General features: G+C 16.6%; 3 protein-coding genes across 3 annotated transcripts; 1 reads left to right on the forward strand and 2 right to left on the reverse strand.

Annotated features, from left to right (window-relative positions):
* Positions 1–22: 22 nt before the first annotated feature.
* PRELSG_0101200 (conserved Plasmodium protein, unknown function) lies at positions 23–625 on the reverse strand (the record flags this gene model as incomplete). Its single annotated transcript, XM_028678056.1, has 1 exon — positions 23–625. The coding sequence occupies one exon, from the start codon at positions 623–625 to the stop codon at positions 23–25; it is 603 nt and encodes a 200-aa protein (XP_028531377.1).
* Positions 626–2,549: 1,924 nt separating this feature from the next.
* Positions 2,550–5,231, forward strand: PRELSG_0101300 (conserved Plasmodium protein, unknown function; the record flags this gene model as incomplete). Its single annotated transcript, XM_028678067.1, has 1 exon — positions 2,550–5,231. The coding sequence occupies one exon, from the start codon at positions 2,550–2,552 to the stop codon at positions 5,229–5,231; it is 2,682 nt and encodes an 893-aa protein (XP_028531378.1).
* An 869-nt stretch (positions 5,232–6,100) lies between these two features.
* Positions 6,101–17,269, reverse strand: PRELSG_0101400 (conserved Plasmodium protein, unknown function; the record flags this gene model as incomplete). Its single annotated transcript, XM_028678078.1, has 1 exon — positions 6,101–17,269. One exon carries the CDS (start codon positions 17,267–17,269, stop codon positions 6,101–6,103), a length of 11,169 nt encoding a protein of 3,722 aa, XP_028531379.1.
* Between the last annotated feature and the right edge of the window lie 407 nt (positions 17,270–17,676).

Genomic DNA, 17,676 nt, shown 5'->3' on the forward strand with positions numbered 1-17,676 from the left:
ATCTCAAAAAAAAAAATACAAATCATTTGCATGGGTCTGGTAATTTGTCTAATTTAGTACAACTTAATAACTTTTTAAAACAATTTTTATCACTACATGTTTTACATTCAGAACTGCATTGATCTAATGAGCACTGTTTATTACAAGAAATAAAAGTACATCCAATAAATTCAGTGAAACAACTCAAGCATGTTGAGGAAAAGTCAATGTTATATTTTTTAAAATATTTTTTTACACAAATATCTACTAAATAAGGTTTGGCTGATGATGACTCAGCACAATCAAATAATATTTTATAAAAATCGTTTGAAATTAACTTATCACTTGACTTAAAAAAGTAAATTAAAAATTCTTTATGAAATGAATTTTTTACACTAAAAAAGCTTCTGTTATTAATTTTTAATTTCTCATTTAAATCACTACTTTTTAAAAATTTTTTACCATTTATCAAATCTCGTTCTACCGAATTTGTACATCCATAGTTTTTATCCTCACTAATAAAATTTAAGTAAATCTTATTTTCACTTTCATTTGAATTAATTAATTCATCCAAACAACTGATATATTTTTTATTTATTACACTAAATACAAAGTAAATAAAAAAATATTTTAATTTAAAACTCATTCTTATCTTTTAAAATAAAAAATTATATAAAAAATTATAGATAGAATAAAAATTAATTACTAACAATTAAAATAACTCACTTTTGTATTATACAAAATTTTGATTAAAATGAATTAATATTTTAATTTTAATTAAAATTTATTTTTTAAATATTTGTATAAATATAGAAAAAAAAAATTCTATATTTATAAACAAGTAATAAATAAATCTATTATAAAAAAAAAAAAAAAGTGTATTTGAAACGATTTAAGTACTCGGTGAAAAAAAAATAATGCACCCACTTATAGAGGTGAAGTATTTGTTAAAAATTTTTATAGAAAAATTAACTTAAAATTTCTAAATATTACAAAAAATATATAATTCTTTTTTTTTTCTATTTTTAAATTAGAAATGAATTACAAGAAATTACTGTACTATGAAGTATATATAAAATAAAATTGTTCTTAAAATCTTGTCGCATTACTTTTAATTGTAAAAAAGAAAACAATAATTTGTAACGAAAATTTAAATAAAAAAAAATTATTTTTATACGACAAAAAATAATATTATAAATTAAAATAATAAAAAAAAAAAAAGAGATATTTTAATAAAATTATTGTAGTGTAATTTTTTATAATTAACAATGTTATTATTCCTATTCTTATTACCTTAAAGTTATATTTTTAAAGAGCTTAATATTTTTTTTTTTTTTTTTTTGTCTCATTTTTTTTTTAACCCTATTACATTCCTTCTTAAATGAACAAAAAATAATTTTTTTTTTTTTAGAATAAAAATATTCATTATTGATGCAAATTAATAATAAATTAATTTAGGTTACTTGAAACTTTTTTTTTATTTCTATATGTCGAAATACATGATTAAAGTAAAACAAATATGTAATTTATTTTTTGTATAAAAAATGAAGAAATATTTTATTAAATTTTTTTTTGTGTTTCAAAAAAATTTGTAGGTACTACTATTTTTTTCTAAAAAATTAGAATAAAGATGTTATTTATTTTAAATAACAGGGTATCTAATCAATACAAAGATTTAAGAGAAAAATAAAATGAATTCACTAATTTTTATATAACTAAATAAAAATTATGTAAAATTTACTATTTATTTTGTATTTTTTTTTTTTTTTTACTCATAAAATTGACCTTATATTGTATATAAAATTCCTAAATTAGGTTTCTAACAATTTAAAAGAAAAATTTTATAATACAATATTTTTATTTCCATATGAATAAAATTAACAAGAAAAGAAAACAAAATTAGTATATAAGTTATTTCAATTTTTTAATAATGTATTCATATATATATAATTACTAAGTTTTCTTTTTAAACTATTCTTAATTAGACAAATGTAAAAAAAAAAATTTATTCAATTCACCAAAATAAAAATAAAATAAAAATATTATACATTTAATTTAACTTCTAAAATGGTATTTTTTTTTTTTATTACTATATTAATTTTATACTAATTTTCATTTAAATAGTGCAAAATCTAAAACTTGTCTTAAATAATTATTAAACTAAATAAAAACTATATAAATATACATATACAATATATATATACATTTTTATTACTTTTTTTTTTCTTTTTTTTATATAAATTTAATAAAATAATTCAAAATCAAATAAAAAAATATTATGTAGAATACTTACAAACAAAAAAAAAAAAGAAAAAATATATATAAAAAATTAACTTTTTAAATAATTACATAATTTCATTAAATTACTTAATATTTAAATAATTTTAAATAAAAATTAAAAAAAAGAAAAAAGAAAATTATGTTTAAAAATGAAATATTGTATTATTAAATTAATGTCTTTAAATTACTAGAAAAGCACTGCATCTATCTATATAAATATATATATATATATATATATATATATATATATACATAATTTTTCTTATTGTTTAATTTTTTTAAGAAAAAAAATGTTAAAAAAGAAAAAAAAAGATACTACATTAAAAGATAAATTAAAAAATCCAGGAAATAAAAAAAATGACTTAAATGGCACATGTGATAAAACCTTTGATAAAGTAAAAAGGATTAATATAGAAAAAATAAACGATTATGATACAAAAGATTTAGAAGAAAAGGAAAATGAAATTGAGAAAATTTCTAGAAAAATATATGAAGAAAATAGTAAAATAAAAAAAATTAATTTACACCATAAATTAATAAAAGAAGAATTAGAAAAAAAAAAATTAATTGATCAATCTGATAAAAAAAAAAAAAATTCGGTTGATTATTATAAAAAAATTACCATGAAATTACAAAATAATATTAATAATATAGAAGAATATATAAATAATATCACAAATGATATAAATATGTTAAAAATGTCTATAGATGATGAAAGAAATGAAAGAATAATTTATAATAATAATATGAAACTTTTAATTAATGAATATAATAATTTAAAAAAAAGTATTAGTAACTTAACTTTACAAGAAAAAGAGTATACAGTTCAAAACGATAAATTAAAAATTGAATTAAATGAATTAAATAAAGAAAAAGATACAATAGAAAAAAAACACAGAGAAGATTTTAAAGCATTGCAACAAAAATTAAAAGAACAAAAAATTTTATCCTCAGAACAAAAAATACATGAGTTGATTAAAATGAAAAACAGTTTTAAAGAAAAAAAAAAACATAAAATGATTGAGGATACAGAAGAATTTAAAAGATCAGATAAATTTAATGAAAAAATTATTAGCGATTATTTAATAGAAAATTACGAAGATGAAAAAAAAAAAAAATTAAATGCAAAGATTATCTTATTAAAAAAATTGTGTCTACGAATATTGTGTATTAATGAATATCAAAAGCAAAATATAAAAAAATTAGAGAAAAATATAGAAAATATGAATAATGCAATTAACTCAATAGATTTATTAACATCAAAAAAATGTGATTTTGACAATATTATTATAAATTTAAATGCATCAAAAGAAAAAAATTATAGTTTAATTTCAAGAATTAATTTATTAAATTATGAAACGAATGTCTTAATAAAATTAAATAAAAAAATGAAAGAAAAATTTAAAGATATAAATGTCCAAAACCATGAAATTATTAATTTAAAAAGAGAAGTTACCAATAAGATGAATGATAAAATGAATCATATTAAAATAACTTTACTTAACAATGAAGAAACTTTCAAATTAAAAAAAAATTGTTTTGATGATTGTGTAATGCACCTAAAATCATTATATGAATTTATAAAGAATTATGAAAATAATAATGATAAACTAAATTTAAGAAGCCAAATTATTAATAAAGAAAAAAACTTTCATTTTAATTATATTCACAAATATAATGAAGAAATTTTGGTTGATTCAAATCATTTAAATGATTTTTTAATTTTTATTGAAAAATACATTTATGCTTTGAATTTTTATTTGCCTTCACCAGCTTTTAATTATAAAAAATTTATTCTTGATAATCCTAATTTTCAAAACTTCTCTTTGTATGAGTCATTAGAGATCTGTAATAAGACTAATTTTATTTCTAATGAAAGTCACCAATTAACTAATACCTCAAGTGAATTAAATGATAAATGTTATGACAATAATTATAAAATTGAAGATATTAGCGAAAATAATAATCATTTACTAGTTAATTTATCAAATGAAGATATTAGCAAAACTGAAACAGTAAATTTAGTTGGTAATAACCGAAATTTAGAAATAAATAATATTAATGAAATAAAAAATAATATAGAAAATGATCCATCTAATGAAGATGAACCAAAAAGGGAAAACAATGACAAAAATTTGAAAAATGAAAATATAGAAATGAATGATGGAAATTTGGAAAATGAAAACATAGAGAAAAATGGTGAAAATATAGAAAAAAATAATGAAAATTTGGAAAATGAAAACATAGAGAATGATGAAAGTATAGAAAAAAAGGATAACAATTTGGAAAATGGAAATATAGAAAAGAATGATGAAAATTTGGAAAATGAAAACATAGAAAAGAATGATGAACATATAGAAAAGAATGATGAAAATATAGAAAAAAATAATGGAAATTTGGAAAATGAAAACATAGAAAAGAATGATGAACATATAGAAAAGAATGATGAAAATATAGAAAAAAATAATGGAAANTTGGAAAATGGAAATATAGAAAAGAATGATGGAAATTTGAAAAATGAAAAAATAGAGAAGAATTATAAAAGTATAGAAAAAAAGGATAACAATTTGGAAAATGGAAATATAGAAAAGAATGATGGAAATTTGGAAAATGAAAACATAGAGAAGAATGATGAAAGTATAGAAAAAAAGGATAACAATTTGGAAAATGGAAATATAGAAAAAAAGGATAACAATTTGGAAAATGGAAATACAGAAAAGAATGATGAAAATTTGGAAAATGAAAACATAGAGAAGAATGATGAAAATATAGAAAAAAATGATGAAAATTTTAAAATAAATAATACTAATGTAAATAATAACCCATATCTAGAAAAAGATATTAAAAAAAATGAAGAAAATGAAAATTATTTATTAAATCATTTTAATTCTCGTAATATTGAATACGATAAAATAAAAGATGAAATACCAAACGAACTTCTAAATAATAAATATAATTCTAAACAAACATAATTTTTATAAATTAAAAAATAATAAAATATATTTATCCATCATATATGCTTACAAGGAAAATACTTCAAGTTTTAATAATAAATATATAATTTTTAATTGTAAATATATGCTTATAATTTTTATTATGTTTTGAAATTTTAAAAGGTTATATATATAAATGAATTACATCAGAGTTTGTTGATTACTTATTAATATTTTTAATATAACAAAAATGATAAAATTTCATATTTCTTTTTTAAAGTTTTTAAATTATATAAAGAAAAACATGTATGCTTAATAACATTTTTATCTTTTTATTATTTTTAAGTTTTTCACAAGGAAATACTAAAATATATAAAGTAAACAATTAAAATTAGTAAACTAAAAACCATATACCCTTTTTAATAGAAACCTAAAAAAAAATACTTATTTATTCATAATTTTTTATATTTATTTTTTCGCTATAACGATGATAATTAAAACATAAAATCCTTTTTTTTTTTATTATATATATTAAAAAAAAATATATTATTTAAAAAATGATTTATAATAAAATACTTTTATATTTTTTAATGATTCCTAAGATATTTATATATATTTTTTTTTTTTAAATGTTTTTAAAATTATTAAAAAGAAAATAAAATTAAAAATAACTATACACAAAGAAAAAAAATTAAATACACATTATAAAAGAGTTACAATAATAAAGGAAACAAAGAATACAAATTACAAAATGTTTATGAAGTTAAATTTTAACTAATTTTAATAATTTTTCTAATAATAAAAAAAAATTTTTAACTATGATAAAAAATTTCATAAATTCTGAAATTTTTTTAAAATATTTGTGTTCATAAAATATTCTCTATTTATGGAATAAAATCTAATGTATTTTATAGAATTTGTTTTAAGAAAGCTTCAAATCTATCTTTTTTTATTATGTTAAATATTTCATATATATATAAGTAAATTTTAGGTGTATAATTTGGTTTTAAGAAATGATAAATTGTTACTAATTTATTTAAAAATATATAGTGGAAATGTTTAGTATTTTTATAACAGTTTTTATGTATCATATCTAAGACATATAATATAATTTTTTTGTATAAGTAATAATTTGAAGATTTTGGTGATCTTTTGTGTATTTCTCTTAATAAGTTTTTATGATCATCTAGATGAAATGTTTGAATTGATTTTTTCTCTTTTTTTATATGATTTCCTTTTTTATTCCACTTTATTTTTTCTCTTGTTAATATATTAATTTCATATTTATTATTAGACCTCTTAGAGGATTTTGAAAAATATGAATTGAAATAATTGTAAATGATTACAATATTTTCAAAAAAAATCATAATTTCATTTATAATTAAACTTATATCTTCGTTAATAAAAAAATTTTCTACAATTACCTTTGTTGAAATAGAGTTACATAAATTATTGGTTGGCTCGTTTTTGTCAAACAAATTAGTACATATATTAAATAAAATATTAAATATTAAATATATATATTTAAGAAATACTTTACATACTTTTAAATTATTTAAATTGTGATTCTTTATATTGTAAAATTTTTTTGAAGATTTTTTAGAAATTTCAGAATAAATAAATAGCATAAAATATTCTTTGTGAAATAAATTAAAAAAAATGTAATATAAGCTTCTGTTTAGATTTCTTATAATTTTTATTAAATGAGAAAATATATTTAAACTAGTATTTTTCATCTTTCCTTCACTGTCAATAAAAAGAAAACTTCTTATTTTAAATGAAATAGCTTTATGAAAACTATTATACCAATAATTTCGTATTTCAAATTTTGTATCTACTTTCTTATGTATTATATTATAAGCATTTTTTAATATAAAATGTTTAATTATTTTTTTTTCTTTGTATAATAACATATTATTAAAAATATTCGAATAATCTAAACATGAATAAAACAAATTAGATACAGTGTTATTTATAAATAAAGATATATAAAAAAATAATTCAGAAATCTTGTCATAACTTTCTTTAAAACTATACCCAATTATATATTTTTTTTTTATTATTTTATCTAAATATTCGATAGCTGTTGTATTATGATTATTCTTATTAATAATAATATCTTCTTGTTTTTTAATAATATCATTTTCTATACTATTATCCCCATATAAAAGAGGAATTCTATTTTCACATTTTTTTTCTATCTCATTTAAAGTAGTATCTATGCAACTGTCTATTATTTTATCTGTAAGTCTCTTCTCTTCAATGTTTTTACAAGCTTGTATATCTGAATATAAATTTATGTTATTTGGGATATAATTGTCCTCATTTTTTATAAAACATAAATATTTTTCTTCTTCTTCTTCTAAGCCTTTTATTTTATTATATATAAAATTACTATAATAGCTTTCATTTTCATTTATTAAATCATAAAAATTTAAAATTGGAAACATAAAAGATGTAGGATATTGAATTGCCATTTCTTCAAAAAACAATTTCTGGTGCATAATATAATCTATCCACAATAAAATGTTATTTTTTGTTATTAACTTAAGAATCAAATTGTTTTTAAAATAATAGTCTACATTACTATCATTATTTTTGATGCTATTATAAATATTGAAATTATTCATAGTTTTGTTATATGTATCATTATTATTATTAATACAACTATTTTCATTATTTTTATAATAATTAATATTATAATTATTAAAATCATTATCATTCTCATTATAATAATTATTATTAAGATTGTTGTAATAATTATCATGAACTCTAAAATCATTGTTATTATTATTACTTTTAAAATACTTAGTTATATTAATACCATCACAATATATGTCTTGTATATTCAATATATTACTTGATGTAATCAGTAGTATCATAAATTTTTTTAATAAATTATGATTTAAATAATTATTAAAAAATATAGATAAATAAATTTCAAAAATGTTATTTTTATTTAAAATATTGTAAATTGTTTTTATTGAATTTTTATAATTACTCTCAATATAAAATAATTTATCTGTAATTTCATTATCCTTTTTAATTATGCTATTTTCATCGTATATTTCTTCGAGGTTATCATCATTATCAAAATCAGGAACCATTCTGTTAGTAAAGTGAGAAGTTGCATAAAAACTTTTATTAATAACATTACTTTCATGTTTTGAACAATTAATATTACATTCTTCTTTTGGATAATTATTTGTTTTGTAATTATTATTATTCTCATCATCATTTGTAATATATTTGCAATTGTTTTCATCATTTTTTTTATCACATTCTTTTAAAACATAACTTGTAGAAAAAAGAGCTTGATTAGAAATAATAAAAAAGTTAATTATATTTAACGAAATGTAATTATTACTATTAAATAAACTATTTAAATACGCATGAAAAAAATGAATTGAAAAAACTTTATCTTTAATCATATTTTTTAAAGTGCTAACCATGCTTGATTTTTTGTATATTTCATTTATAAAAAAAAAGGAATAGGAAGAAACACATGGATTAATATAATAAGAATTAGGTTCTACTGAGTATTTTAATTTTTTCATAAAAAAATATAAATAAAATAATTCTTTAAAAGGGATTATTAATTTTTTTTTTTTTTTTTTTAAAACTGTACTTTTTTCTTTATAATCATTTTCTGTAGTATTTTTGTTAAAAGAATTTAATTTTTTTCTAATTTTATATAGTAAAAATGAATTTTCTAATAATTGATAAAAAATAGATAAACCTTTTATACTAATCATTCTTATAATTAAATCATTACTGCTTAAGCAAAATATCAATATTTTTAATGCATTCATAGAAAAACTTTTTATCCATTTTCCGAAGAAATCAATATCATTTAAAAAATATTTATCTATTATTTTTTTATAATTTTTCATAAAATGATCTTCTTTCATTTTCTTTCCATATAGTAAATCGTTATTATTAACTATGCAATAAGAATTTATTTTATTTATTTCCTTTTTGTTTTTATTTAAATTTTTAGAACTATTTTTATTTGAATCATTAGAAAAATTCTTATTAACAGCATTACTATTACAACCGTTACTATTATTATCTAAAATATCATTATTAACATCATTACTTTTATTATATTCAAAATTTAACTCCTTATCATTTGGATTTTCTTCATTATCTACAAAAGTTTTACAATTTTTATATATATTATTTTCATAAGGACAAAGTAAAAATATATTAGTTCGAATTGTTTTCCCGTAATAAATCATATTTTTAATATTTGATTTTTCTTCCTTATTAAATAAATTTAAAATTCTTTTTGATTCATTAATGTTATGAATTTGTTTAAATTTGATACAAAATTTACATTTTTCATTATTTTCATTTTTTTTTAAATGATTAAAATGTTCTTTTTCTTCATCATAAGAAACCATTTTTTTATTTTTTCCAATAGACGTGCTAACATTTATATCATTATTTAATTCTATATTGCTATAGTTCCTATCTGGCATATTTTCATTACTATATAAAAATGAGTTGTCGTTATTAACTCTTTTTTCTTCATTATTATTATTATTATCATAATCTACATAAAAATGAATATCGGGATATTTCTTTATATAACTTTTTATTTTTCTGTTTATTTCTTGCATTCTTAATAAATCAAAATTTAAAAACATTTTTTCATTATGATATGTATATAAAATTCTAAAATGATAAAAAAATATCCTTAATTTTTCTGCCATTAATATAAAACAAAAAATTAATTTACTAACAATTAAACATAATAAAAACAAATAATCATAAATATTCTCTTTGAATTTATTTTTATAAGCTAAAAAAAAAGTTTCACTTTTTGTAAATTCATTTTGGTTTAATATGCAATAAAGGCTTTTATTACTATTTTTTAGAAAAATCTCTTTTTTCTTTAAGTCATCATTATTTATGCAATCATTGTATGATTCTTTTTCATTTTCACTTAAAAAATTATTACTTGTATAATTGTTATTATCGTTATATAATGTATTCATGCTACTGTTAAGATTATTATTTATATTATTAGTGCCATTATCATTATAATTTTTTAAGTTACTATTTGAATGTTCATCTTTTCCTGAGCTATTCATATTCATAAAAAATAAAAAATCATTTTTACTACCTTCTATTTTATTGAGAATACTTTCGTTAGTATAAAAATATAGGCATGTTTTATTTATCATGCTAGTGTTCATATTTAACCAATTATAATTATTATCATGATTCATATTAAATTCTTTAAATTTTAAAACTTCATCAATTAATTTATTATCGAGTATACTATTTATAGTTATAGATTTTAGATAATTAGATAAATCAACAAAAAATATATTTCTTATATGAATATTAACATTTGTTAAGGTATAGCTATACATTTTTTTTAATTCATTAAATAATTTTTTATTTAATATTTTTAAATATATTTCTTGTCTTGTAGTATTATTTTTAGATAAATCATACCATTCTTCATAAAAAATTTTTATTATTTTCAATATGAAAATTAGTATCCTTTCATTTTTTTTTTTTTTTTTATATTCCTCTATATGCGATAAGATACATTTTTCTATATAAATATCTTTAAAAAATACTTCAATCATACTTATAATATTTAAATTTCTTAATTTCATATATTTAAATAATAGATAATATAAATGAAATAATATGTATGTTTTTTTATATTTCTCTAAACTGTTAAAATAAGATTCACTGGGCATATATATATACTTTTTCATAACACTTTCATAATAACAATAATTTTTTTTCTTTTTATTATTTAAAAATGAAATATGAGTAAATATTAAGCACAAATATTTTTCTATTAATTTTTCTATTTTAAACTTTTTCTTATTTTTGTTTAATAAATTCATTAATAACACTAATAAAATATCATAATCATTCTTTTTTTTTGATATAAAATTAATATAATCTTTGTTATATTTCAAATTTTCATCATCAATATGTATTTTATTATTTATTTCAAAATTACAATCATCACCTCTATACAATTTATCATCATTTCTGTTACTATTATTTTTATTATCAACATTAGTGTAACTGTTATTACTTCTGTCATATATAGCAGCATCGTTATTAATACCTTCATAATAAGAATTTTCAATTAATTCATTATTGTGATATTCAGAATTAGTAATTTTTTTATTGCCTTCTATTTTACATTCATTTTTTTTCTTTTTTTTTAATTTTTTAAAAAAAATTTCGAAAATAAAATTAATTATTTTTTCATAGGCTCTTGTAATAAACTCATTGTGTATATCATTTTTATAAAAATGGTCATAAAAATAAAAAAAAATTGTTTTACACACTCTCCTTATAATAGATTTGTTATACTTTTTATAAAGAAATACTCTTTCTTTCTTATGAAGTGTTTTCTCCAAAAAAAATAAAATAGACAAAGCTATGAATAAACAATTTTTATTGTTTAATTTTCTCGTATTTAATAGAAGAAAACTTATTTTACTTTTTACATGCACATTTTCATAAGCATAAATAATTTTTTTTAAATACTTTTCTGCAATAGAATCAGAAAACTTTCTTTTATTCAAGTCATATATTTTTTCATACGTTAAATTATCTAAAAATTTTAAAGAATTTTGTTTAAACAACAATGAATTATTATTTTTTATCAGATAAATAAAATTCATGATAATAAAATCTTCTTTGCTTATATGTTTCCTTTTTAATGTTTCTATATCGAAGCATTTTACGTAATTATAAATAATAAATACTTTTATTTCTCTTTCTACATCTTTATCATATAATAAATGCATTTGATCATTTTCAATTTTATTAGATACAGAAATACTATTATTATTGTTTATATTTAATTTGTGAATCAGTATTTTTTTCATTACATCATCATTTAGAGAAAAGTTACTGTGGCATTTACTAATAAATAATTTGCATAATTTATTAGCAATATTAACTGTTTCTTCATTTATAAATTTATTTTCCATTATTGTTTTAATTAATAAGGGTATACTCTTATAAATTTTCGAATTCATTTGTGAATTTTCATTAACCATATAGTATATAAAAAAATAAACGATTTCTTGTAAAAGAAAATTTATATTTTTATCAACGCATGAATTATCTCCTTTGTTATTATATAAAATATTCTTATTATAACAATAATTGTTAACTAATTTGTTTATGAAAAAATCCTTCTTCTCTATTTTTTTTAATAGGAATAGAATCATAAAAGATATTTTTTTTTTAAAAAACGTATCATTTCTATCATCATTTTTCCTTAAAATCATTTCTTCCATATAAATTAAATTTTGAATTACAAATTGTATATGCTTTTCCTTTTTTAAGATCATAAAGTTTGCATTTTTATTAATAAAACATAAATGTAGATAATAAAAATCTCCATATATATGTTTATCAATTTCATATATCTTTTCTAAAAATTTCAACAGCTTCTTAAATAATTCCCCTTTTAAAATATTAATGAATAATATAAAACTTTTTTTATTTAAATAGTTAATTTTTAAAAAAAAATTATTTGAATAAAAATCATGTTCTTGTAAATACATATTGTAAAATGTTATGTTTTCTATATCTTTATATCTGCCTGTGCGCTTTATAAAAAAACTAAAATTTCTATTTATATCAGAAGAAATATAAAGATATACTCTTAAAATTTCGTTAATTTTCTTTACTAAAAATAACAAGATATCCATATTTATATTATCATTTTCACTTATATATATGTAAACAATAAAATAATAATTTTTTAAAACACAAATTATATTGCATAAACTATAAAACAATTCTTCTTCATTTCTAATTATGAAATTAAAAGTAATATCATCATTAAAATGAATATCCAAAATATTTTTACACTTATTTAAAATATTTTTAAAAAATGTCTCATTTTTATTATCAGTTCTTACAAGTGTATCTTTTTGATCTATTAGAAAATTTGTAAGAAAATTCATTCGATTTTTCTTAAAAAATGTTTTATCTATTTTTGAATGATATTTGGACAGTTTCTTTTTACTCTTAATATTTTTAATTGCCTTTAAAAAGAATTTTATATTTTTTTGAAATTTTAAAAATGTATTAAATGCGTTATCTTGTTCTTTTAATTCATTATAGTATGTACTATCTTTTTTATTTGTTAAATTTATAGTATTTTTTTTGTTTTCTTTAACTTTGCCATTATTTAAACTATTGCATATGTATTTATCACTTTTATTATAGATTGAATTACTATCTGCATTTAGCTTCAATTCTTTTTTTTTAGTAAAAGAGTAAAATAACTCTTCTATACTCCTTCTTTTTTTTAATTTTTTTTTTAAATTAAAATAAATATGTGGATTAATTAATAAAACATATTTAATAAAATTTATATAATTTATGTACACTTTTACAATATCATTGATAGTATAATCAAATATGTCACTGTTATTATTTTTTGTCTGTTTTTCTTCCTTATTATCTTTGATAATTTTTAACATTGGTACACCATTTAGTAAACTATTTAAATTATTTGTAAAAAAAAATTCAATTATAAAATTAAAAAAAACAGATGACTCACAATTGTACATATTTTTGTTTCTATTTTTTTTATTATGGTTTTCTATGTTCTTTAATTTGTTTTTACATAAATTAAAAATTCTATAAAATAAAGACAGAGCTATAACAAATTCTCTTAAATTGTATATCTTCCTTAAATAGTTAAAATATAAATTTAAATCATCAAAATTTTTTGAATCAAAATAGCTTGTTTTTTTTAATAATCTATATAAAAATAATTCTGTGTAATAATAGTATTTTTCATAGTACTTTTTGTTTTCTTCCTCTTCCTGAGTAACTAACTTTCTTCTATAATAAATAAAAATAAAAAATAAATTATCCAAAAAATTAAAATTCTCAATAGTAAAATAACAATTTTTAACCAATATCTTAATAAATACTTTATATATATTTTCGTTAATATTAAAAAATAAAGAAAAATCTTTTATTTCAATAATTTTTTTCTTATTATATAATTCATTTAATAATTTCTTTTTCAATTCACATTCATCAAATAAATTAATATAATTCTTAAGAAGAATAAGATGGAATATATATATATTATCTTTGTTTATATTAACATTATTTAAAAAATAATGTAAACTTAATATATTATTATTCTCTTTATTACTTTCTGTTAATTCGGTTACCTTATCGTTTACGTCAATATTAAAAATATAATCATCTGAATCATTATTAATATGCTCATACTCTTTACCCTTTTTATTTAAATATATATTTTTATTATTACTCATATCATTGTTTAACACATTCTCTTGGTTGTCGTTTAATATATACTTGTTTATATAAGAGATATCAAACATATAATAAGAAGAAAGTAAATTATAAAAATAAGTCGATATATCTAATTTAATACTTTTCAGAAGTTTTATTTTGTCAATACCTTTAGGCATGTTTATAAAAGAATCAAGAGATAATATAAATAATGATATACATTTGTATATTTCTAAACAGTAGTACAAGTAAGATATAATAAAATAACTATAATAATGATGTTTGTTTCTTTTTGTTATTTTTAATAAAAATTTAGTTATATTCATAGGTATAAAAAAATATATTATTTCTTTTACTTTATTATGATAATTTACCTCATTTTCAAAATGGCATTTATAGTCGTTCAAATGCTTCATATTTTGAATTAAAACATTTTCGTCATTTATTATTTCATTATTGTTTATATGTGCTATTTTTTTTTTTTTATACACTTCTACAAGTATCTTATAGTTTATTAATTCTTTAAATATATTCAGAAATTCTGTGTTTCTTATCGCATCACTATTAATTTTGTTATAGATATATTTATAGTCAAAAAAATATTTTTCATATACATTTTCTTTTTTAAATTGTACGATAAAATTATTTATACTATTAATGCTTTTTATTTCTTCTTTATTATCTAATTTTTTTTCATTTAAATTATTCGTGATTTCTAATTTTTTTCTTTTTTTTTCTTTTTTTAACTCTTCTTTTTTTTCCTTAACAATATTTATTTTTCTTTTTTTACTATTTATAATTAAAGTATCTTTATTTTCGTCATCACATTCTCTATTTAAATTAAAATTAAAAAAAAATTTGTTTATCTTCATTTCTTTCACTTGAAAAGAAAATAAGTCATTTAATCCTCCACTTGTAATTGCTGTTTTTTTTTTTTTTTTAGTTGATTGAACATTGTGTATGAAGAAAATTTTATTTAAATCAATAAATAAGTTAAGAAATAAAAAGAAAAAAAGTGTATTATCAAAATTTATTATAAAATTTTTATTATTCTTGTAATATAAGTTAATAAAATGCTGATATTTAGCCATAGTTTTTACAATTACATAATGATTTATAAAATACTTTATTTTTAATTCAGTTAAAAATGTAAAAAAATTATCATAAACTCTACCATTAATTATTTTTTTATTGTTATTATTATTATCTTTCATATTATTATTAATTAGAAATTGTTTTGTTTCAGTAAGGCAGGTACCTATATATAATTCTAAAATCTTAAAAATTAAACAAATTCTATGAATTTCATTTTTTTTTATTTTTAATATAAAGATATTATTTATTTCAAGAAAATTTGTATTTTTCATATTCTTTATATATTTTATTAAATCATTATAATTATTCATAACTAAGGATTCCTTGTCTTTATTATTATTTAACACTAAATAATATAATTTTTCTTTTTTTTTTTTTTTTTGTAATTCATATTCATTCAATTGCTTATTAGAAGTTTTAATAAGAAACATGTACTGGTGATTAAATTTGTTATTTTTATAAATAATATTAAATTTTTTTTCTTTTAACATATTGTTTATAAAAAAAAGCAAGGAAGTTTCAATACAATTTTGAGTATCATTTAGAAATATACTTAACAACTTAATGATAATATTAAAAATGTTCATATATTTATAATTTTCACTTCTTTTTAAAATTTCATATAATGACAACATAATATAATATCTAAAATTTTCATTACAATCAATAAATATTTCATATAATTCTTCACATATGTTATCAAAATATTTATACAAATCGTCATTTTTTGAGAAAGATAAGTAACAATATAGAGAATAAATTAATATTGATACTCTTACTATTTCAAATTCACTTTTGCTTATCTTTGACTTTTTATTTCTTTTTTTTGTATCATCTATTATTTTTTTTCTATATATTTTAGTTTCCCCATTTTTTTGTTTTATCAATAACTCGCTAAAAAAATCACAATTTTTTATAATCTTATTTATATTCTTGTCGCTTAGATTTCTTATATTTTTAAAAACTAAAAATTTATATAAAAAAGTTAATTCTTTTTCTAACCATTCTTTTCTAAACATGTTTTGCTTTTGTTGTTCCTCCTTTTCATCTGAAAACACTAGCTTCTTTTTTTCATTTTCTTCTTTTTCTTCATTTAATTCATTTTTATGTTCTAATTCAGCAATAATGTTAATATTTTTTTTTAATTTAATCAAGTTAAATAATAAAGACGATGTAAAAAACATGTAATGGAATTTTTCGTGAAACAATAAAAAATAAAAAATAGTTCTTAAAATAAATATTCTATTGTAACTAAATTTATTTAAAATAATAACTTCAATAAAGTCTAAATTTTCACAAATGAACAATCCAAGATTAATGAAATGTAATGATTTTTCAAAATTTTCTTTTTTTATTTCTTTGTTTCCATTTATTTCATTTTCGTATTTTTTTCGAAATTTATTATATAAAACCCAATTTAAAGTATAAAATAAAATTTCAATATAATCTAAATTAATTTCATGTATTAATTTTGATGACTTGCTTTTCTCTATTTCATTTGACAAAGCAAATATAACTACATCAGAATAATTATTTTCTAATATTATGTTAACAAAATTATCATATTCTTCATCACTAATAATATTATTATGGTCTATTAATAAATACAAATTTTTTATTGCTATCTGTATTTTTCTTTCATTGTTACTATTTAATAGTATACATATATCTTTTATTTTACATTCTATATTACTCATTTTTAAATTTTTTTATTTTTTTTATTTTTTATTTTTTTTTTTCATTTAGCACATAATATTAAATATACATATATATATATATATATATATATATATATATATATATATATATATATATATATATATATATATATATGTATATGTTTTAGAAAAAAACTAAAACATTAATCTATTTAAAAATAATTTATGTTTTTATAAATTTAATAATTTTTCATTATTTCAAAAAATCTATTATTTTATGTAACAGATAAACCAAATTTATTTTTTAATTGAATTTTTTTTTTTTTTCTTTGGTATTCTTGTTTTAATTAAATTAAAAAAGATTTGCAGAAATATATTTTATAATATTTTATTAAAATTTAACAAATAAAAGAATTATATATATACATATAAATGAAATAAAAAAA

The sequence above is a fragment of the Plasmodium relictum genome (assembly GCF_900005765.1).
Source record: "Plasmodium relictum strain SGS1 genome assembly, chromosome: 1".
Taxonomy (NCBI): Eukaryota; Apicomplexa; class Aconoidasida; order Haemosporida; family Plasmodiidae; genus Plasmodium; species Plasmodium relictum.